This window comes from Pleurodeles waltl, chromosome 5 (genome assembly GCF_031143425.1).
Source record: "Pleurodeles waltl isolate 20211129_DDA chromosome 5, aPleWal1.hap1.20221129, whole genome shotgun sequence".
NCBI classification, from domain to species: Eukaryota; Metazoa; Chordata; class Amphibia; order Caudata; family Salamandridae; genus Pleurodeles; species Pleurodeles waltl.
Window position 1 is genome coordinate 48,598,168 of NC_090444.1, and position 24,691 is coordinate 48,622,858.

The 24,691-nt window shown below is 44.8% G+C and overlaps 1 protein-coding gene across 1 annotated transcript in view; it reads right to left on the reverse strand.

The window, feature by feature from the left end:
- LOC138297202 (uncharacterized) overlaps positions 1–24,691 on the reverse strand; it is a 153,397-nt gene that overhangs the window by 98,539 nt on the left and 30,167 nt on the right. The window contains exon 5 of the mRNA XM_069236689.1: positions 5,652–5,807. Coding sequence (XP_069092790.1) covers positions 5,652–5,807 — 156 coding nt within the window. The remainder of the gene's footprint in view (positions 1–5,651; positions 5,808–24,691) is intronic.

Sequence of the window (24,691 nt, forward strand, 5' to 3'; positions counted from 1 at the left end):
ACAAGCAGCAGGCCAGCATACAGGCTCATTGCCATCTAAAGTAAGAGTCCTTCTAGTGACCTTGGATGATCACAGGCCCGCACAACAGCAGATCAGTCCTTGCAGAGGCGCCTGGTGTCCAGTCCATACTGTGTCTCTGTTCATTTTTTAATAAGGTACATAAAATAAAGTCTACTTATACTCATATTGCCCAGCTTCTGAGTGGAAAGATGGTTTCAAACAGCTCTGAGCAGTCCCAGGAATGCCCCTTCTGCTCCACACCCGCTCCAGAAATCAGTAGGGGGTAAATTAGCCTTTTGTGTTGGGGCACGGCACAGCCTATACAAATGTAAGTGTGCCTTGCTTCTACCACTCCCAGCCCAGGAAGACCACTCAGTATACAGATGTATTCTTATTGCATCTTCACCATCCCTGTGAAATGGCTGTCTGGTAAGTTACTCAAAGCCCAGCTGTCACTCTACCCAAAACATAGATTGGAGTCAAGCTGCAAAAGCACCAGAGTAATAAGCACAGAAAAATGCCTCTAGGAGGCTGGCCTGCTGTGTGGCGGGTACCTATGGTACTTACACCTTATACCAGATCCAGGTATCCCTTATTAGTGTAATGTAGTCAGTGTCTAGAAGCCAGGCTCTCTAGAGGTAGCTGTGGATGAGCAGCCAAGGGATATCTAGGCGACATGCAAAGCTAATGCAGTACCACTGTATTCACACAGTACTCACACACATGAAAGAAAATGCTCAGTGTTACAAAAATAAAGGTACTTTATTTTGGTGACACAATGCTAAAAATACCTTAGTGACTATAGTCCCTTAGGAGGTAAGTAATACACAAATTATATACACTAGTATGCAGAAATAAGCATAAAAACTGTAAGAAAACAGTGCAAATAGTGAAAATTACAATAATTAGAAATAGGCCAAGGAGGAGCACAAACCAGTGGAATGCGAAAGTCGGTCCCCCAACTAGGAATGTGTAGTGTGTAGAGGGGAGCTGAGAGTACTAGGAAAGCCAAAAGGTAAGTAGCACAACCCACCCCAGCGGACAGTCAAGCAGGAGTAAATCACTGTAAATTTCCCTGATCATACTCAGAGAAAAGAAGAATTGTGCAAAGCCCAGAAGAGACTGCAAAGCACCAACAGTGGATTCCTGGACAAGAAGACCTGTGAAAAAAAGGGGACCAAGTCCAAGAAGCACAACAGAGTCCAGGAAGGGCAGGAGCTTCTACCCACCAGGATGAAGGTGGAAAAGGTGAACCACCGGTGAGGAAGAAGAGTCAGCACTGCACCCAAGAAGACAAAATCGGGTTACTGGAGGATGCAGGCAATGTCCCAGGCTGAAAGGAGGATTGCGGTTGAGTTTGCATGTTTGGGTTCGGCTGACAAGCCTTGGCACCCGCAAAAATCATGGGAAGTGGAAAGTTGAGCTGCCGGGAACCAGGAAGGACCAGGTGGACTCTACCCAGAAGGAGGAGTCAGAGGGACGCCCTCAGCAACACAGAGAGTCCACAGAAGCCCAGGCAGCACCCACAGGAGTCCCACAGGACAGGGACAGGAGAGTCGCAGAAGAGGCCCATTCAGCACTACAAGAAAAGCTCCCACGCCGCTGGAGAACCCCTCAGGAAGCTGAGCATCGCAGGAAGGAGTTCTGGCGGCTTGAGCTTCAGGATTTCAGAAGATCTTGGAGGAAGGATGGAAACAAGCCTTGGCAGTTCGAAAGGACATGGTGCATGGGGGTACTGTACTGCGTGGGCATGCAATGACTTACCTCAACCCAAGTTGGACAGTTGGAAGCGATGTAGGATCCACACAGCTCAGCAGGAGAGGGGATCCACACAGCCGGTCGTCATCGCAGTTGGTGCCTTCAGAAGCAGGGGAGTGACTCCTTCACCCCAAGGGAGATTCCTTCTTCCTTCTGATGCAGGCTGAAGACGGGCTGACTTCAGAGGATGCACGACCGGGAAATGTTGCAGTTGCTGGAAGGAGCCGGAGATACAATGTTGCAGAAGGTGTCTTACTTCTTTGTTGCAGCTTGTGGGGTCCTGAAGAGTCCAGATGCAGTTTTTTTCGGTCAGAAGTCAAAGTGGAGGTGTAACACCCCTCTCCCAAAGGAAATCCTTTGTTGTGCCTTCTTGGGCTTGAGCTTCTCAAGCAACAGGAGGGCAGAAACCTGTCTGGGAGGTGGCTGCAGCTTGGACTGCCCAAAATCCCTCAGAAGGCTGTAATTGTAGTACAAGGGGTCTTCTAAGGAGCCCCCAGAGAGCAATGAAACATACAACCAATGCTTAAAAAATCCTTGGGGTATGATTCCAACATGTTTGATACCAAACATGCCTATGTTCAGAGTCACCGTTATGCCACTGGACACAGGTAGTGACCTATGTCAAATACACGCATAAAATAGCATCCCTTCACTCACAAAGTCTGGGAAAATGGGCCTGGAGTTCGTGGGGGCACCTTTTCGAGTGCAGGGGGCCCCTCACACACAGGTACTTTGCAACATGCCTTCTGGGCTAGAAGGCCTGCCATTGGGTTGACTTATAAGTGACCTGGTGTAGTAAAAATGGCAGTGAAAGGGTGCTTGCACCTTTTCACACAGGTTGCAATGGCAGTCCTGCAGAAGCCTTAGCATGGCCTCCCTATGGGTGGCAAAATATATGCTACAGCCCCTAGGGATCCCCTGGAACCCCAATGCCCTGAGGGCCTAGGTACCATATACTAGGGACTTACAATGGGGCCCAAGTGTGCCAATTGTGGGTGAAATACAGAGTTCTGAGAGAGAGAGCATAATCACTGTGGTCCTGGTTAGCAGGATCCCAGTGAACACAGTCAAGCACAATGACATCAGGCAGAAAAATGGGGTAACCATTCCTAGAAAGAGTGTACCTTTCTACAATGCCCACATCCTAAAAGTGGCATTTCTACAATGGTAACATAGAATCCACCTACACCAGTAAGCAGCATTTTTCACTACCATTACAACCATACCAAAATGCCCATGCTACCCCTCACAGATCAAACAATACCCCTTATCTAAATGAAAGGGCATTTCCAATGCACTCCTATGAGAGAGGCAGCACTCACAGCAGTGAGAAACCAAATAGGCTGTTTGTTAGTACTAGGACTGGCCACACAACCAGTTTTCTCCTTTTTTCAACACTAGGGGGCCATTGTTTATCTTCTCAGTAACCACAGTATTGATCTGAATATCCAGAACATGGCCATCGGAAGGAATCATTTGATTGTAGGACTAAGGTGTAAGTATGGTGTTTCATAGGTTCAGCGCTTGCCTTAAGCCTATAGTCTCCCACTGCCTACTTGCCTGCCTGTGTTATATCTTCCCACCCCCTGCCAAGTCAACGTGTCTGTCTTTGCTTCACATCGTAAGCAACGGAGCAGGCAGATTCTTTGGGCCCACACTCTTTGGCGCAATACAGTACTAGAGGTTTGGCCTGTTTCCTGGGATAGAAGACACCTGAAGAAAGAACTGCAGCCACTACAACATACCTAGACCCAGGAGTTAGGTTGCCTGCCCATTCCTGCATCATTTGTCCTATTCTTCCCATGATGCAAGTGCTCAGAATCAGATCCCGATTGGATCGGAGGATGTTTGGTGTCAATATGTTACAAAGTGGGTATCTGCCTGCTGCTCCCAAGGTAACCAGAGTGACAGTGCACCTCTTGTAGGTTGTTACAATAGTACTGTACAATAAGAAGACACTTTATAATTATTGGTTGCCTCAAAAAGCTCTGAAACTGAGTGGCCTGTTGACATGTGTTGCGGGACACTTGGGACATTTGGGATGGCTCTGTGATTCAGTTCTGATTCAATTCAGAGTTCACATCACTATGTAGCGGTGACGAGGGTTAGCACCTGCGCTGCCTGGCTTGCCTTTTGGCACTGTCCTTTGGTCTCAGGGGTCACGTATTCAGTAGCAAAAATAAGTAAATTAGCCTAGAGAAGCCCTGATTACTATCTTTAGTTTATCAAGGGCCTTCATTGGGTTAATGGGTCCACACTGTGATTTCATTGTTTTCCTAAGGAATGACATGTCACTCCTGCTATCTCTGCCATTTTGTTAGGTCAACCAGGTATAACTAATGTAAGACAGTGCCCTGAACTCGGAACTTGTACTAGAGTATAGGCATTGGTAGAGGTGCAAAGGGATAGGAAAGATAAAAATAGGAAGAGGAGTACTGGGTCATGAGATATGCTAAGGATACTATAGTATAGGCTGTGGGAGAGGTACTATAGCTTAGGTAAATGTATTAGGGTATAGCATAGAAAGAGTTACTAAGGGATCAAGGTAGAGGTAAAGGCCAGGGTAAATATAGTTGGAGACATGCTAGGCTACAAGAATTGATAGGGATACTAGGGTATAGATAGGAATAGAAATGGTAGGGTAGGGGCATATCAATGAGGCTGTAAGTAAGGGTAGAGGTAGTAGGATACATGAAAGGGAAGAGATACAAAGGTATAGAGAGCTGTACTAGAGTATAGGCACAGGAAGAGGTATTAAGGAATAGGTCAGTGCAAGCGAATCAAGCTTAAATGCAGGGGTAGCAGTACTAGGTTGTAAGAATACGTAGGGATCCTAGGGGTGTAGATATGGGTAGAGGTACTGGGGTACGGGTAGGGTTAGAAGTTCTAGCCTGAAGGCAAGAGTAGATAATTGGGTCCAGAAAAATAAAACTGTTAAGGAAAAGGTAGAGACTGTGAAGGGTATAGGAAGAGAGGGGATGCCAGGAAGAAAGAAAGAGAGGGAGAAGGTGGAGAAGGAGGACAGCACTGGAGGTGGAGAAAGAGAACAAAGAGACTTCCAACTGAAAGAAAAAGAGGGTTTCTATGTGATCCTAAAAAGGGCAGGGAGCAGAGGGTGTTTTCGATATGAAAGGCATTCAGCAGGTTGGGTTTTTGTGAGGGAAGATTTCTCTAAATATGTTTTCTCCTGAATCAGTAATTGTGGATCACAGAAAAATCATTCAAGATTCTGGTGAGATGGCACAATAAGCCACACTCTTCACTTTGTCATGTATGGTGATCTTCAGCTCAGGAGATTAAATCCCAGCAAAGACACACAAGCCTTCTCTCTTTTTGTAATTTAGTGTGTTTAGAACTTCCAGAGAGAGAATTCTATTTAATGATTTCCTAAACCTAAGACATTCTGGTATGTGGAGCCAAAAGAAGGGGCAGGTAACGGACGGAGATGGCTTAGGAGTTATCCCTGAAAACACAGGGTGAATTAGTTGTAGCAAGATAGCCATGACATTTGTGCAAAGAATGACAGGAGGAGCTCAGTCTAAGGCAGTCTGGCAGGCTATACCACAGGAGAGCACCTGGGGCATAGAAGGAGGTATCACCCCATCAACAATAGTTAAATGTAGGAATACCCTGAGAATTACAGCCCAAGACCTTTTCAGGATGATATATAACAAACATTTACCTCAAAAAGACCGGACTCAAGAACTAATAGTTGCAATGGGTAAAGAAGGTGGATTGGAATTGAAATATCTTGTGTAAGTGGAGCCAATGAGGCTGTTGTAGTTTTTAAAAAACATAGTAGAATTTCTTCAACTCAAATATAGTTCTGGATCACCTCAAGTTATCTCGGGAGCCAAAGCTTCTAATGGTTGGTATTATTGCTAGTTCAGTACCGTGTACTGGGATCATGCACTGTAGCCTGCAGCCATATTCACAGCATTTCTCATCTCCTGGGCATTGCTGGTCTGAGCTGCATTCATTCACTGGTGGGCTGTGGAGGTCGGCACAAGTTGGGTAGCTGGGAGCCATCGGACACAATCCCTTCTTTTCTGGAAATGAAAAAAGGCAAGATGAAAATCAGATATCAGGCCAAGTGGTCCAAACTAAAGATGAATATGACAGAGAGGTAACTTAAAGTAACTTTAATACAGGTGCTATTTTTTTCTAAATTCTTATGAAATATACTCCACTCATCCTACAAAATCAAAGTTCATAAATGTTCCTAATTCTACCCTGTGCTTTGTTTCCTTCCCGCAATGTGTAAAATAGAAAACAATTTATCAGGGACCCTTTTATTGCGTCCCACTGTTTGTTGCCTCTTGGCTGCACCCTCATTTTCTTAGAATACATACTCCTGCTAAACTTCTAACAAAGAACACACACTTCATATCCTTTCAATACCTTCCCCTTACAATTTTTCCGAAGTGTTCAAGTCTCTGACCTCTTCTGGGTGTTCCTCATATATTTCATAAATCAAGTAAATGCCTTGAACGTATATTTGTGAAGACTCCAGCAAGCAATGAACCTACGGATCTGCTAGGAAATGTGTTTTACCTTGTGAAAACTGCCTGTTTTTTGCTTCTGCTATGTGGTGAGCCTCTGTAAGAGAGTCTCTCCCACAGGCAGCTCTGAGTAAATTGTTTATGAACTGCAAACCACAATGACTACTTTTCAATGTAAAGCCAGCTTCTGTGGGCAGCTAGGATAAGAGGCCTTGGAAGATTGTAGCGCACAAGTGTGCAGAGTGCATCACTGAGGGAAAAGGTCAATTGATTTTGGATCCCCGTGTGTGAATGGTACACATGATGGAGGCTGTAGAAATCCTGCAAAACAAGGGTGAAGATTGTAGGAACATTCTCATCTTTCTCTAAAGTGGACCGGGCAGTTGTAAAAGAAAAAGGGAGACCTTTTGAAGAGTAAAAACCACCCCTGCCTCCTTCCTGCCTTGTTCTTCCTTCAAGGTTTTACTGCAGGCAGCGTTAACTGTCTGAGGACTCCTCAGCCTCTTTTGTGCCTTTCTCAGACAGGGGCTCCAGCCTCCACCTTTCTTCCTGATAAAGCTTCATTCACAGAGACTTAAGCCTAACACATCTGAGACTAATACATAAAATGTAAGGAACTGCCTGAAACGAGATCTAGCGATGGAGCTCAGAAATCCACATTGTCGCTATCAAAACTAGAAATCTGGGTCTGTGTGCAAGCATTCACATATACCAGAGATTGGATGCATCCAGGAGGATGGATGGAACTATTTGAGCTCAAATTCCACATTGCCTAATTCCTGGCTTCCTTACCAGGGGTGAAAGCCTGGGCAAGAATCATACAAAGAATGTTGTTGATCACCTGAGAAACAAAATGTAAACTGACTGCTGGATTGTATTCACCTGAGGAGATGCCTGCCTGAGGAGTTATAGGTCTAGCTGCCTGGTGATTAAGGTGCTGTGTGAGGACTAACCCTGAAGGAGAAGCTGCATCTGCCTTGAGACAAGAGGATAACTTGATGTGGAAAATGGTTCTGCCAGTGACTACAAAAGGATTTCACAACTATGCAAGAAGAACAAAGAACTGAGATCAATCAACTCCTAGAATGTGATACGTGTACTTGGTACCCACCACCCAGAGAGATGCCCAGGAACAGTAGGGTACAAGTTCAGAGCTTCTTGTTGGGGTCGATATTTTGTAAAGGCTCTGCAGGATCAGAAACAATTTAAAGGGATGGGGAAAGTAGGTTCCGGAGCGTCCTGGTGGAGGTGTGCAGTGTGAGAGTTTCAGCGCTCAAGGCTGATCTTCTCCCAGGTCTTCAGTGGAAGAGTCAGCACAAGTTGCTTCCAGAAAGCCGGACGTTGGAACAAATGAGAAGTGCTGAGTGCGGGGGAAGCTGTGTCTTTCTGGGACCTCGCGCAGGGTACAAGAGTGACCGTTGTAGCTTTCCGGTGTGCTGGGAATTTTTGAATGGAGCAACGAGGAGCCAGCCTCATCAGTCTCACCGGTTGCGCTGTGGAGTTCCAGAGAAGAGGTCATCACAGCCTGTTCTAGCATCTATGGAGAAATTTGTGGTAACCTGGGAGGAAAATCAAGGTACGCGCTGCAAACACACCCTTCAAACAAGACAGCAGTAAGTCTTGATTTAAATTTGGCCCCTGGGACTTCTGGGGTGCCTGAAACCTCGGCAGTGCCTGTTCAGAAGATATCTGCAAGACCTTTTAGTGGTAGTGGTAGGGGGAGAAGCGATGGCGGTCAGATGGTTACTGCAGCCCAGTGTAAAGGTCAGAGTAGGGTAATCCCCTCCCAACATTTTTTTCTTTAGAGTGATTGCTGCAGCAGCGTCAAGCACAAGACCAGAGGGGGGTTCAGTCATAGGATCCCAAACAGAAATAGGCCGTTCCCGTCCATGTTGCCAAGAGGAGGTTTCTTGCAATAATAAAGGTCCAGGGACCAGGCATGGATACAACTGTGTCTCCGCTACAAATATCTAGTAATACGTTTGAGGTGTTGCCACTCATGCAGGGGTCAGAAACAGCAGGAGACTCAGATCTAGTATCCCAGAATCAGAGAGAGAGGATCAGTGCCCCCCTTGGGGGACTGGTTGGTTATTTGGGACTGCATCTGTGGGGGGGGGGGGGGGGGGTGGCTGAGGATTCAATCACAGCCATATTGCAGAATTTGAGGGCCTAGCTAGAGAGAAGGTTCGAAGTCTTAGAGGCTAACCAATCAGAAATCAAGGCGGCCTGATCAGCCTTATCTCTAAAAATGGATGAATTTGCTGAATGAATGATGAAACTAGAGGAAGGAGTCATTCAGATTAAGCAAGATAATAAGCATAATGTACTTGGGCCCATATTTATGCTTTTTTTGCCCTGCATTTGCTTCATTTTTTGATGCTAAACTAGCCCAAACTTACAAAACACAATTATAATTTGTAAGTTTGCGCTGTTTTTACATTAAAAAAATGGCACAAATGTGATGCAAAAAAAGTATAAATATGGGCCTTGGTATCTCCCAGCTGACTAAGAACAATAAAGTTCTGAGGGAGGGTCTGGAAAGGGTTGAGAATAATGCTAGAAGGAATAGCTTGAGGTTTCCGAATGACCCAAAGATAGAGGAAGGTGTAGGCCAGATGTAGCAAAGGTTTTTACCCATTCTGTGTCTATGGGAAAAAGTGTTCGTACATATGGCCAAGTCCTTTGTTATAACACTATTTAGGGGCTGAGTCCTGAAAGAGAGCCCCGATATGAACTTAGACCAGGAGATCCAGAGAGTACATAGAGACCCTTTCAAAAGGAATCCCAATCATGCGAAACATGGAAAGATCTTAGGGCCAGATGTATCATCTGATTTTGCACTCGCAAACAGTGAAATCGGCCGTTTGCAAGTGCAAAATCGGGGTCTGCAATGCTTCAACTGCATTCGCAGACCAAAAAACGCAAAAATTGCGATTTTCTGCATTGCGACCTGGATTTTGCGAATCGCAATTTGCGATTCGCAAAATCCAGGCCGCAAAGCAATTTTGCAAAAAATCGCAAATTGTGATTTTTCGCAGAATGGTATTTTGCAAGTGCAAAATACCATGACCTGCAACCAGGTGGTAACCTGGTGCAAAATTTAAAAATGCAGTAAAACTACATTTTTAAATTTGAAATGTAAAGCACACATGCCCTTTTGGCATGTGTGTACTTTACATGTGTAAAACAAAAAAATGGGGTGCAGGAGAGGGGGCCTTAGGCCCCCAGCACCCTGGCCCTTTGCTTTTCACAAATTGCGATTTCTGTTTCAAAAATCGCAATTTGCGAAATGCAAAAAAATCACAGCTGTGGGCCAACAGGCCCATAGCTGCGAATGGGGCCAGTATCGCAATTTGCGATTCGGTAATTGCATTTGCGATTTTTAAGAAATCGCAATTACCGAATCGCAAATGTGATACATTGCCCTTTGCGAGTCGGTAATTGCGATTTCTTAAAAATCGCAATTACTGAATCGCAATGGGCAGATTCATACATCTGGCCCTTAGTGAACTCTCTTGGTAATACGACAAGAGAAGTTATTGTGGGTGCTGCATTAAAGGATGGCCCCTATACATTTAAAGGGTATTTTTTCTCCATAAGGTCCAGTGTCTCTAAAGCCACCAACAAAGGGAAGTGGGAGTTGGGCAGGCGAATGGATGAACTGCATAAACTAGGTGTAAAGGCACAGTTAAAATTCCCGGCAATGTTGCAGGTCATGTGGAGCAATTGGATGCACATGATGGGCTGATCGCTTCAATTAAGAAGCATGCTAACTATTGAGGCCCTTCATTCAACTCTTCATTATTTGTAGCATTTGAGTACCACCCTGGGCATCCTGGGCAGTGAAGGTGGGGTGTAGAGGGAAGTGTATGTGAGTCCCTCCTAGGGAGTGTCGCAATGGCGTTATATATGCCCTTAAGTAGAGGGAGGGTTCCGCAGGGAGGGGGGTGGGCAGGAGCACTTGGTGTGGAGCAATGGAGAAAAAACAAAAACAAATAATGTCATCATGTTCTCCGAGCTTTCATTGCTGTTCCTGATGTCGTCTGCTGTGTACACTGTATATACCCTCATAAGTCAGAGAGTGGGTTAAAAAACACAATACTATTCCATGGCAGGCAAAGATATATGTTTTCTTTGGTGGAACATCAATGGTCTAAGATTAAAAAAGGCAAAGGATAATTCTGTGTTATCTTGAGGAGAGCGGGTGTAAGGCTATGGTGCTGCAGGAGACCCATTTAACCCCGTCTGAGGTTAAAAGTGTTTACACCTAGTGCAGATGGATATGGAGCTACCTAGTATCAAATCAGGTGGAATTTTGTAAGGGGATTGCTATTTTAGCACGGGAAGGAACAGCTGTGGAGATTCTGGCCTCAAAAATGGACAGTACTGGCAGATGGGTGGTTTGTGACATGAGATGCCAGGATTATGAATTCATTTGTGGTGGGTTTTACAATCCGAGCACAGATGATCCCTCTCCCATCTCTACTCTGGAGTGGATTCTGATAGAGTCCCCCCTGCTGGTGATACTGGTGGTTGATTTCAGTACTTTGATGGATCCCATATTTGACATATCAAAGAGGAGGGACTGTGTCATTATCTCCAGGACTAGGCAAAAAGAGCAGTTTGCAGGATTTGGTGCTGGTCAACGTGTGGCAGCATATGACAGGGCAGACTAGGGATACATATTTCATACTAAGAAATAGGGCCACTTTTTGATGGCTGGGCTATTTCTTCGTCAACAAGAACATAATAGACAGGATTCAAGGGACTTCTCATCTAACTGGGCATATCCCAGACCATGCTGCTGTGCACATTACTGTCGTTGAATGTCTGGTACAAAGGCAGAACGTGAGATGACCAGTTAACTGCGCCATTTTGCAAGATGATGAAAATGTTATAAAGCTGGAAAAGGCTAGCAGGGACTTATTTACGGATAATAAGGGCTGGCCTCCCCTCTGGGAGTTTGGGATACTTTCAAAGCCTTTCCGTGCAGGAAGGTGCATAGTCTGGCTTGTCAGAAGCGTACATTAGAAAAAGCAGCACTTGTAGCCATGGAACAAGAAATTGGGGCACTGCAAGGGATCCTGCAAGGGTATGGGGATGAGGATGGGCAAGGGCAAAACCCTTCTCAGAATAATGCAATTATTCAAAAGAAATTGGATGAGGCCCAGCTGAATTTCACACTTATGCTGAAAAAAAGGTTTAGGGAGGGATGACTTGAAAGGAGCTCCAATTTATTTAAAAATGGGGAGAGAGTAGATGCACTCTTGGCCTGGAAAGCAAAATCAGAGAGATCAAGTAACATCACTAAGAAGCTAATCATTAACCCACAGTGAAATATCTCTAAGAAATCGGGGGAAACTCAGGAGCACTTGGTTGCCATGTTCGCTGCATTATATATAGAGGAGGTCTCTCCGGTCATGGAAGATATCTGTAACTGGTTGAGAGACAGGGACCTTTGCGGTTTTACAGAGATAGGAAAAGAGGCAATTGGGGTGCGGATCACCAATACTGAAATTCGGGAACATCTGAGTTGTGCTAAGAATGAGAAGGCTGCAGGGCCAGATGCTATTCCTTCAGAGCTGTATGAGAGGCTAAAAGAGGTAACTGTGCTGATGTGGGAGGAACTGTTCAATAGTATATATCGTGACAATTGCCAGATACCACAGTCATGGAAGGAAGCTATGCTAGTTTTGATATTAAAACCTGCCAAAGATCCCAAGAAGGCAGACTCCTACTGACCTTTCTCTCTTTTAAATGCTGATTATAAGGTATTTGCTATCATCTTACATGGCAGACTGGCCAAAATAGCACCCCAGCTGATCCATGGGGATCAGAAGGGGTCTGTCCAGAAGTGCCAAATCCACAACCCCATGCAGTATTTAATTGGTTGTATTGATCTGGCCACAACCAGCTCCCTGGCAGTTGCTACCATCAACGCTGCCAAGGCTTTCAACAGGGTCTGTTGGGTTTTCCTGTGGGAGGTGTTAGCGGTATAAGGTTATTAGGTTTTAACCTATGTTTTATTTCCACGCTACAGAATCTATACACCAACTCCACAGCCAGAATCTTGTTTAATAGTGAGTTAACAGAGAGTTTTCCGATCTCCTGTGGTATGAGGCAGGAGTGGCCCCTTCCCCCTCCAGTTTGATGTATATATTGAACCATTTGAACAAGTAGTCCCCTTCACCATAAACCAATTGATTGTTAAAGTCACTCTTTTTACTGATGATCTGATTATTTATACATCCGACCCCATTTGGACTATCCCCCCGGTAGAAGAGGAGTTTGATGCCTTGTCGGGGTACTTGGTGAACACTCAGGAATTAGAAATGATGTGTTAGAATATAGATAACTGGGAAGAAGTAGTCCTAGAATTGAAATACTTAGGTATTACAGTTATCCAGTCACTTGGAGCTGTCCCAACACTTAAACTATCGAGATTGGCAAAGGAAATAGATTGGTTACTGTGTAGTTGGAGGAATCTGCCATTGACGATCTATGGAAGAGCAAGCTTAATTGAAATGACGATCCTCCCTAAGCTGACATAGTTTTCTAATTGTATCCCCCTTGAATTTCCTAGTAAAAATATATTGCCAAGGTACAAGGGAAGATTATATGTTTTCTGGGGGCAGTGGAGGGTCCAACCTCTCCTGGAAAAAACTGAGAAGGAGGCTGGTCATAGGGGGGGTTGGCTTTCCCAAATCTAAATACGTACGGTGAGACTTTCCAGTTTAAGAAGAGTAGGACACTCTTGGGGACCCTGGATGACTCAGAGGAGGGAGATACTTTCAGAAATTATTGCTGGGGTAGGAGCATCAGGATTTTCATATAGATTTGTGGCACCAATTTTATTAAAAAATGTCTGTCTGAAGGTCCTGAGTGTAGCCCTTAGACTATGATGTGGAGTAAGGAAGTCAATGGGTAGAGGTTACAACTCTAGCTATGGACCTGTGTGGGATTCCCCAGGTACTCCAGAGTGTTTCCAGGATGTCCTGAGCCTATCACATGAGGAAAGCTGGGTAACTAAGCTTGTGGGACCTGACTACGCAGCAAGGGTTGATACCATGGGAAGATTTGAAGGATAAAACCAAGGAGCTGTTGTCTAGCTTCAAATAACTGCAGCTCTTCTCCTTGTATGCTAGTGCCAAGCAGGTATTCTGCGGGGATTGGGAAATAGAATAACATGCTGAAGCCTAGTACTATTAACAAGGAAGTTTTGCTATGGTACTGAAAATGTCTGGATACAGAGGACAACGCATTAGCTAGCCAGGGCTGACATGGGAAGGGATTGTGCAGGAATATGAGCTCCCACAGTTATGGCAAACTTCATTGTGACTACTGCAGTCCATGGTTAAGCTAGCCAACTTAAAGATTAATCATTTATTTACAATCAGAAGACTTTATTGGACTCCGCAGAAGATACCAAAGTTTGCGCAGCCACCAACCCCAGGTTGTAGGCAATGTGGTCTCCTGTGTGCAAATGACAAACATGTTTTTCTTGTGTCCTGTGCCTAGTAGGTACTTGAATATGGTGGGTAAAATCATCGCTGAAATCCTGGGACATCAAGTTATGCTGAGCCCAGCATTGGTGCTGCTGGGAGTGGACTCCAAGGCAGGTGCCATCCTTGAGAGCCTGCAGCAGTCCCTGCTGTTTTACATGGTGTTGCTAGAAGGGAGGTCGGCAAGTGTTGGCTAAAACCAGTTACTCACTCCCTTGAGGAGTGGCTTAAGGCCCTGCAGTGAACTAGTAAGATGGATATGGCAAGTCCCTCAGGTGGGGCAGAAGGTATATGGGCAGATCATTTTAGATAACAAGGTCGGTCGTTACGAAACCCTAATGGTCCTGTGATTATACCATTATGCCCAGGATTGGTGGGCCTGGTAGCCCAGCCTGGGGCTACAGGTGCCACTAATCACATCAGGTGCGAGACCCGGGTTCATGGCATGTTGCCTATGATTACAACAGCTATGGTGATATGAGGACAAAAAAAAAATTGATTTTCCCTATCCTTCAGTGTCGCGTATTTTTGGATGTTTAATGTTTGGGGCCATTCAGAGTTAAGTCTTCATAACTTCATTTCCAGACAAAATATCCTGGCCAAACCTGCATTTCTTTCGCCCACATGTTGGGGGTTTTAAAAATATGCAGGGTTGGTGAATTGTCCGCCAAGGAACCAAGAAATAGTCAAATAGAGTATTTTTTTTTAGAATAAGAGGAAAGTACTATGCAAAAAAGTGTCTGTATTGTCCGGAAAATCAACAAAAGATTTACTGCCAAAGAATCACCATCTTTCCATCTTTCAAAAACAGGCAGCATTTTTTAAATTTTTTAAGTGATGGCAGATTTTTCATACTTCTGCAGTTTTTCTCTACTTGCAAAACCTATGGGTGACCCCAGAAAGCTATACATTCTTGAAAAGTAGACAAATAATCACTGAAATTGGAAAAAAAACGTAAAGAAAATAAGTAGAAAAGAGAGAAATAGGTGACAAAATTTTCATCTGTCCCCATTTGCTCCAATGGGTGATTTACAAAAATAATGCATTTACAACTGGTTGCAGTTATATATAGTGTTTGTTGGTGGTCCAAAAATGTGTGATATTCTGTGGCAACAACTGAGCTGTAACTCAAAATGATTTTTCATTTTATTCTGACCCAGCATGTACTCATATGGTTAAACCTAGTAAATGAAAAATTGGAGTGAAGGAAACCTAGTCCTTTTTTAAATGTGACCAAGATTCTAAGGGGCATATTTATAATACCTCTGCTGCAATGAGTGACAGGGAAAGGGCAGGAATGCAATGTATTTAGAAGAATACAATGTATTTCAGTCTTTGTCCCTGCACTGGTGCCATTTTGGCTGGCTAGCATCAGTGCAGGCACCCTTGCACCATGGTGCAAGGGTGCTTGCCCTGTAAGTAAGGAGTATTGTTTTGTGCAGAATCAGCACCTTCCTGCAAAAAACTAAAATCGCCTAAAGCATTTCCCTCATTCTAGGTGTGCTCCATAATGCAACAAATAAAGAAAGAGAAAGTAATGAGGAGAAATAGAGATATTTCTCCTTGTTACGCCTCACGTGGGAAGGCATAGCATTTTGGTGCAGGTCTACCACTTTTGATAAATCTGGGAATGTGTCAAAATCCATGGGATTTGTGTGGGAATCAATCAATCAATTAATCATTTCTAGAATGCACTACTCACCCATAGGGTCTCAAGGTGCTAGGGGGGTGTCCTCAGAGATCAGTTAAAAAGCCAAGTCTTGAGGTCCTTCCTGAACTGAGGCAGCGATGCCGACAGTCTGAGGTGTTCCATCCTTTAGCTATGAGAATGATTTTCCTCCAGCCGAAGACTTCTTTATGCATGGTCTATTGGCGAGCGACTGCTGGGATGAGCGGAGAGGTCCAGAAGAGGAGTACCAGGTGATGCGGTGGTTGAAGTAGATGGGTTTGCTGTCGTGGAGGGCACTGTAGACGTGTACAAGGAGTTTAAAGATGATCCTCTTCTCGACGGTGAGCCAGTGGAGGTTCTTCAGGTGTTCTGTGATATGTTTACGGTGGGGGATGTCTAGGACGAGTCTGGCAGCTGTGTTCTGAATGTGTTGCAGCTTGCTCATGTTCGTCTTGGAAGTTCCAGCATAGAGGGTGTTGCAGTAGTCAAGTCTGCTTGTGATTAGGGCGTGTGTCACGGAATTCCGTCAGTTGGCTGGTATCCATCTGAGTGTCTTTCAGAGGAGTCGGAGGGTGTGGAAGCAGGCCTAGTACTATTAACAAGGAAGTTTTGCTATGGTACTGAAAATGTCTGGATACAGAGGACAACGCATTAGCTAGCCAGGGCTGACATGGGAAGGGATTGTGCAGGAATATGAGCTCCCACAGTTATGGCAAACTTCATTGTGACTACTGCAGTCCATGGTTAAGCTAGCCAACTTAAAGATTAATCATTTATTTACAATCAGAAGACTTTATTGGACTCCGCAGAAGATACCAAAGTTTGCGCAGCCACCAACCCCAGGTTGTAGGCAATGTGGTCTCCTGTGTGCAAATGACAAACATGTTTTTCTTGTGTCCTGTGCCTAGTAGGTACTTGAATATGGTGGGTAAAATCATCGCTGAAATCCTGGGACATCAAGTTATGCTGAGCCCAGCATTGGTGCTGCTGGGAGTGGACTCCAAGGCAGGTGCCATCCTTGAGAGCCTGCAGCAGTCCCTGCTGTTTTACATGGTGTTGCTAGAAGGGAGGTCGGCAAGTGTTGGCTAAAACCAGTTACTCACTCCCTTGAGGAGTGGCTTAAGGCCCTGCAGTGAACTAGTAAGATGGATATGGCAAGTCCCTCAGGTGGGGCAGAAGGTATATGGGCAGATCATTTTAGATAACAAGGTCGGTCGTTACGAAACCCTAATGGTCCTGTGATTATACCATTATGCCCAGGATTGGTGGGCCTGGTAGCCCAGCCTGGGGCTACAGGTGCCACTAATCACATCAGGTGCGAGACCCGGGTTCATGGCATGTTGCCTATGATTACAACAGCTATGGTGATATGAGGACAAAAAAAAAATTGATTTTCCCTATCCTTCAGTGTCGCGTATTTTTGGATGTTTAATGTTTGGGGCCATTCAGAGTTAAGTCTTCATAACTTCATTTCCAGACAAAATATCCTGGCCAAACCTGCATTTCTTTCGCCCACATGTTGGGGGTTTTAAAAATATGCAGGGTTGGTGAATTGTCCGCCAAGGAACCAAGAAATAGTCAAATAGAGTATTTTTTTTTAGAATAAGAGGAAAGTACTATGCAAAAAAGTGTCTGTATTGTCCGGAAAATCAACAAAAGATTTACTGCCAAAGAATCACCATCTTTCCATCTTTCAAAAACAGGCAGCATTTTTTAAATTTTTTAAGTGATGGCAGATTTTTCATACTTCTGCAGTTTTTCTCTACTTGCAAAACCTATGGGTGACCCCAGAAAGCTATACATTCTTGAAAAGTAGACAAATAATCACTGAAATTGGAAAAAAAACGTAAAGAAAATAAGTAGAAAAGAGAGAAATAGGTGACAAAATTTTCATCTGTCCCCATTTGCTCCAATGGGTGATTTACAAAAATAATGCATTTACAACTGGTTGCAGTTATATATAGTGTTTGTTGGTGGTCCAAAAATGTGTGATATTCTGTGGCAACAACTGAGCTGTAACTCAAAATGATTTTTCATTTTATTCTGACCCAGCATGTACTCATATGGTTAAACCTAGTAAATGAAAAATTGGAGTGAAGGAAACCTAGTCCTTTTTTAAATGTGACCAAGATTCTAAGGGGCATATTTATAATACCTCTGCTGCAATGAGTGACAGGGAAAGGGCAGGAATGCAATGTATTTAGAAGAATACAATGTATTTCAGTCTTTGTCCCTGCACTGGTGCCATTTTGGCTGGCTAGCATCAGTGCAGGCACCCTTGCACCATGGTGCAAGGGTGCTTGCCCTGTAAGTAAGGAGTATTGTTTTGTGCAGAATCAGCACCTTCCTGCAAAAAACTAAAATCGCCTAAAGCATTTCCCTCATTCTAGGTGTGCTCCATAATGCAACAAATAAAGAAAGAGAAAGTAATGAGGAGAAATAGAGATATTTCTCCTTGTTACGCCTCACGTGGGAAGGCATAGCATTTTGGTGCAGGTCTACCACTTTTGATAAATCTGGGAATGTGTCAAAATCCATGGGATTTGTGTGGGAATCAATCAATCAATTAATCATTTCTAGAATGCACTACTCACCCATAGGGTCTCAAGGTGCTAGGGGGGTGTCCTCAGAGATCAGTTAAAAAGCCAGGTCTTGAGGTCCTTCCTGAACTGAGGCAGCGATGCCGACAGTCTGAGGTGTTCCATCCTTTAGCTATGAGAATGATTTTCCTCCAGCCGAAGACTTCTTTATGCATGGTCTATTGGCGAGCGACTGCTGGGATGAGCGGAGAGGTCCAGAAGAGGAGTACCAGGTGATGCGGTGGTTGAAGTAGATGGGTTTGCTGTCGTGGAGGGCACTGTAGACGTGTACAAGGAGTTTAAAGATGATCCTCTTCTCGACGGTGAGCCAGTGGAGGTTCTTCAGGTGTTCTGTGATATGTTTACGGTGGGGGATGTCTAGGACGAGTCTGGCAGCTGTGTTCTGAATGTGTTGCAGCTTGCTCATGTTCGTCTTGGAAGTTCCAGCATAGAGGGTGTTGCAGTAGTCAAGTCTGCTTGTGATTAGGGCGTGTGTCACGGAATTCCGTCAGTTGGCTGGTATCCATCTGAGTGTCTTTCAGAGGAGTCGGAGGGTGTGGAAGCAGGTCTAGGCAACAGAGTTGACCTGCCTGTTCATGATCAGCATTGAGTTGAGAATGATGCCACGGTTTTGTGCGTGGTCTGTAGGGTTCAGGGAACTGCCAAGTGTAGAGGGCCACCAAGAGCCATTCCAAGCTGAAGTGGAGGGTCCCAAGATGAGGATCTCAGTTTTTAGGCAGTTCTCCCTCAACCAGGTGCCGTCTCTTCCATCCTGTCTCTGAAGTTCTTCATGGCTGTTGAGGGGTTCTCAGTCAGAGAGAAGATCAGCTGGGTGTCATCAGCATAGGGGATGATGCTTAAACCATAGTTGATGACAATGGGGGCGAGTGGGATCATGTTGACGTTGAACAGTGGGGGGCTTGTAGGTAAGTACCCTCTTTTTGGCATGTTATTCCCAATTTCTGACTGATATCAGTGTGCTTGACTGTCTCACTGGGATCCTGCTAACCAGGACCCCACTGCTTATGCTCTCTCTCCTCTTAATATTGTCACTGCATACTAGTAACCCAGTAATTCAGCCCAAATTGGCATACTGTTCACCCCTTATAAGTCCGTAATACATGGTACCTATTTCCAGGGTACTGGAGTTCCAGGGGACACCTATGGGCTGCAGCATTTCTTTGGCCACCCATAGGGAGCCCATGCAAAGGCTTCTAGAGGACTGCCATTGCAGCCTCTGTGAAATGGTGCATGCACCCTTTCACAGCTATTTACACTGCACCAGGTCACATGTAAGTCACCCATGTTCCAGGCCTTCCAACTCTGAAGGCTGGGTGCAGAGTACCTGTGTATATGGGCACCCCTGCACTAGCAGAGGTGCCCCCACATCATATAGGAGCATTTTCTAGGACTTGCGGGGACGCCATTTTACTCGTGCTCTATACATGGGTCACTACGTATGTGCAGCTTCACAATGGTAACTCCGAATATGGCCATGTTTGGTATCAAACATGTTGGAATCATACCCAAAGGCTTTTGCAAGCATTTGTTGTATGATTCCATGCACTCTGGGGGTTCCTGAGAGGACCCCCAGTACTGCCATTACAGCCTTCTGAGGTTTTCCAGGCAGCCACCTCCCAGAAAGGTTTATGCACTCCTGTTGCTTGAGCAGCTCAAACCCAGAAAGGCAGAACAAAGGATTTCATTTGGGAGAGGAATGTTACACCCTTTCCTCTTGGAAATAAGTGTTACAGGTGTGGGAGGGGTAGCCTCCCAGAGCCTCTGGAAATGCTTTGAAGGGCACATTTAGTGCTCTCCTTGCATAGTCCAGACTACACTGGTTCAGGGGCATGCCTGTCTTCAGCCTCCACCAGAAGAACAAAGGAATCTCCCTTGAAGTGAAGGAGTCACTTCTCTGCTTCAGCAGCCACCCTGCTGCAGCGTCGACCGGTGGCTTGGGACCCCTCGCCTGAAGAAGTGCGTGCATCCAGCAACACGGGTGGTAGTCTGAAGTGGTCCCGATGGCCCTGAAGTCCACCTGTCCAAATTAGTGGAGGTAAGAGCTTGCCTCCCCACGCAAGACAGTACCCCCGTGCACAGCATATTTTGTAGCTGCATTGCTTGTTGACATTCTTCCACAAAGTTCTTCATGCTCCGTGCAGCTCCGGCCTCCAGCACTCCTTCCTGCGATGCACACCTCCTGCGTAGTTCTCTGGCGGCATGGGATCCATTTGTGTAGTGCTGCGCGGGCCTCCTTTTGCACCTTCTTTGTCCCCATGCAGTGGGACTCCTGCGCGAGCTCCCTGGTCTTCTGAGGGTTCTCTGAGTTGCTGAGAGCTCTCTCTGTCTCATCCTCCTGGGTAGAGGCCGCCAGGTCCCTCCTGTTCCCAGGCAGTGGCATTTTCCGGTAACCACAAGCTTTGCGTGTGCCAAGGCTTTTTGGCGGAATCCAGCAATGCAAACCAGACTGCAATCATCCATTCTGCGTGGGACATCATCTGCACCAACTAGGAACCCACATCCGTCTTCTTGGGGGCAGTACTGACTGTTCTTCTTCACTGGTGGTTCTTCTTTTGCACCTTGATCCGGGTTAGCAGGGGCTCCTGTTCTCCCTTGACTCTTCAGTGCTTTTTGGACTTGGTCCCCTTCCTCCATAGGTCTTCAGGTCTAGGAATCCAATGCTGGTGTCTTGCAGTCTCTTCTGGTTCTTGCTAAATCTTCTACCACATGTACTTGTGTGTTCTAGGAAAGTTACTGTGATTTACTCCTGCTTCCCTGGGCTCTGGGGCGGGTTCTATTACTTACCTTTGATGTTTTCAAATACTCTCAGCGCCCCTCTACACACACTTGCCTAGGTGGGAAACTGACTTTTGCATTCCACTTTCTTAGTATATAGTTTGGGTTTAGCCTAGGCCCATTTCTAACTATTGTGATTTTCACTATTGGCACTGTTTTCTAACTGTTTTGACAGCTATTTCTGCATTCTAGTGTATATACTATGTATATTATTTACACCCTAAGGAAGTATAGTCTCTAAGGTCTTTTTGGCATTTGTGTTACCAAAGTAAAGTATTTTCTTTCATGTGTGTGAGTACTGTGTGACACAGTGGTACTGCATGAGCTTTGCATGTCTCCTAGTTAGGCCTTGGCTGCTCATCCACACTACCCCTAGAGCCTTTCTTCTAGACACTGACTACATTTCACTAATAAGGGATAACTGGACCTGGTATAAGGTGTAAGTCCCTTAGGTACCCACTACAAACCAGGCCAGCCTCCTATATTGGTGGTGCAGCAGTGGGGTCAGTACTTGCAATTGTCTTATCACTCTGTCACCAGTGCTTTATACAGGAAATAATATGCTGTACCTATCTCTACTATACATACATATAACTAGTCGTAGGAACTAGGCCCTCATTATGATAATGGTGGTAAAAACAGCCTACTGCCGGGGCGAAGGACACCAAAAGACCATTGCCGCGGCTACCAGCCGTCATCCGGATTATGATCACAACAGGATTTCTGCCAGAATGATGGCAGAAGTCCAACTGTGGCCATGCCAGCGGCAGCGTCACGCAAGTAGACCACTGTCAGACCGTATCATGACCCATGATGTGGCCTGCGGTGTTCTGGGGTTGGGGTTAGGTCCCAATGGTAGCAGCAGCAGTTTCAGGAGTTATGGAGTTAGGGAAGATACCATATACTCTAGAAACCTGCACAAAATTGTTCCCTCATACAAGGTGGGGGTGGCATCTATAAGTGGTTTGCTGCACTTGAAAGGGCCTGCAAAGTTCAGAGGGTCCCTCAAAACAGTGGGCTGCTATTCTGTGGTTATCCTTTTCTGACAAGGGGAGGGATAGACTTCTCACTGTCAAAGAAGAAGACTCAGACAATTACAGTATTCTAAAGGCTGCACTCTTGGATGGATTTGCTTTCACCACTGAACAATACAGGATAACGTTCAGATAAACTAGAAAAGAGTTTTCTCAAGCTTGGATAGACTTTGTGGACTGTTCTGTGAAGGCTTTAGAAGGTTGGTTACATGGCAGCAACGTGTCTGACTATGAGGGTCTTTATAATCTAATTTTGAGAGAGCATATACTGAATAACTGTGTGTCTGATTTGTTGCACCCCTGGGAGCCCAATGCCCTGGGTACCTAGGTACCATATACAAGGGACTTATAAGTGGTGACCAGTATGCCAATTGTGGGTGAAATACTGGGTTACCAGTATGCAGTGACAACATTTAGAGGAGAGAGAGCATAATCACTGGGGTCCTGGTTAGCAGGATCCCAGTGAACACAGTCAAACACACTGACATCATGCAGAGATTGGGGGTGACATGACAAACACTACAGACACTTCCTAAAGACACTACAAGAAGAGAGTTAAAACTGTCATCAAGTGAGGGAAGACCATTGCAAAGAAAAGCCTTGAATCAGCATCGGATGCATAAGATAGCTCTAGCAAGCAGTTGTGTATGGGCATCGCCTTGAGAACACCAATTGGAAGACACAGAACCTGACTTACGTTTTATAACCAAGTTATGGCTAAGGAAGATATGGCACTGGTATTGCTGGAAGCACTTCCACCCGACTACAAAAGTTTGATACAAAATTGGATAGGTAAAAAAGGAGGCGGCTTAGCCATCGTATTTAAGTAAACAACATATCTTACCAAAGCTTCTTTACAACGTTGTAAGACCCCCCTTGTCAGATGCAAACCAACTCCAACCTTTTCATGTAACTTTCTCATTCTTTACAGACCACTACCTAGCAATGGAACATTCCCAGACACATTTCTACATACAATCTCTAACCTTCTTACAATATAGTCAAACCTATACATCCATGACGACCTAAACACATGGTTTGATAAGCAAGTTAATTTGGAGGAACTAGGAAACCAGCTTACCACCAACACAAACCTGGTCACAATGAACTTTTGTACAGGCACTCAATAAATGGATCAGTGAAGCTTTTATAATTAATTCCATGGAAAACATCTCCACATAACAAATGAAAAGATCCTTTGGAGGAATGTAGATTTAAAAAAGGTCAAAATACAAATTACTATACAACACAACTGGCTAAAATTAATGATCCCCAAGACAAAATACACATCAACAAGTCAACAATCAAGAAAGGTAGAAAACTATACTAATTCAGCTGAATCCATAGATCAAAATGTACTAATTAAGAATTTTATAAAATACCAATGCCAAGATGCACCTGAGGAAACAATCCTGTTTCTCAATATTTTTACATAAAACTGATAAATCATTAAACAATATGTTGGATGCTTACTTAACAAACACAAAAATCACCAGACCTAAACCATTTGTGACAAACCCCTCCAGAGGAAAGCTAAAACAGCCTCTTCACTCCTTCAAAGAACTATCACCAACTGAATTTCTGGATCTTGTCAAAGGAAGTAAGCCAGCCAGCTGCTCCTTTGATCTGTTTCCATCTCAGATCTTCTCAAGCTTTCTTTCAATAAGCCCAACTGCAAATGGAGGAAGGTTATGTGTGGGGCTAGCTACCTCACCAGGTAAAACATTCCTAGCTACATAAACGGCAAACAAAATATCAAAAGATATTCTCACCTTGAAGAGAGAGCTATGATGGTTGTGGTGAAAGACAGAGACCCTTGGAAGCCACAAAGCTGATCTACCTTCTTTTGACCAAACGCTTCACCATCAGGACATGGAACGTGTTGACCAAGTAAGGGACAGTCAAGAAAGCCCAAGAGACAGCAAAGATCAGAAATACAACCTTGTCCTGCTAGGCATCAGTGAGACTAGATGGATAGATACTGGACAGAAGAGACTGGCACCAGGAGAAATGCTGCTGTGTTCTGGACACAAGGAAGAGAATGCCCCACACACTTATGGAGTAGCACAAATGCTAACGCCAGCAACCAACAGAGCTCTGACTGGATGGGAAGCCAATGGTCCCAGAATCGTCACAGAGACCTTCCACATAAAGAAAAATAGGATCAACATTCATTTTATCCATTGCTATGCATGTATAAATGACAGCAAAGAAGAGGAAAGAGAACAGTTTCACAACAGACTCCAGTCCACCTTGGACAAATGCCTTGAGAGAGACACATCACCATATTGATGGGAGACCTCAAAGACTGGAAGCAATAGCACTGGATACCAAGAAGTCATGGGCAACCATGGCCTTGGTGATATGAACAAGAACGAGGAAAGGCTTGCAGATTACTGTGCCCTGAACAGTCTGGTGATAGGTGTTAATGTATTCCCACACAAAAGAGTACACTAGGCAATGTCGGTGTCACCAGACCATTCAACAGAGAATCAGATCGACCATGTCTGCATTGACAATAAGTTCCAGAGATCCCTGCAGGATGTGAGAGAGTGATAAGAGGAGTAGAGGGGACATCAGACCATCATCTTACTGTGTTCATGCTAAAGCTGAAGAAAGCATGGATGGAACTGACAAACTAACGCTAGAGATATAACACTACCCCCCTCCAAAATCTACAGAAAGGGAGTAAATATTCAGTCGACATCAGTAACAAATTTAACGTCCTAAAAGAATTAGTGGATGACAAAGACCAAGTAGCAAGTCAGCAGGAGATCAAAGAAACAATTGCATCAACCTTCCAGGGGGTACTGTGTCCCAAGAAACACCAGTATAAACAATGCATCTCCAC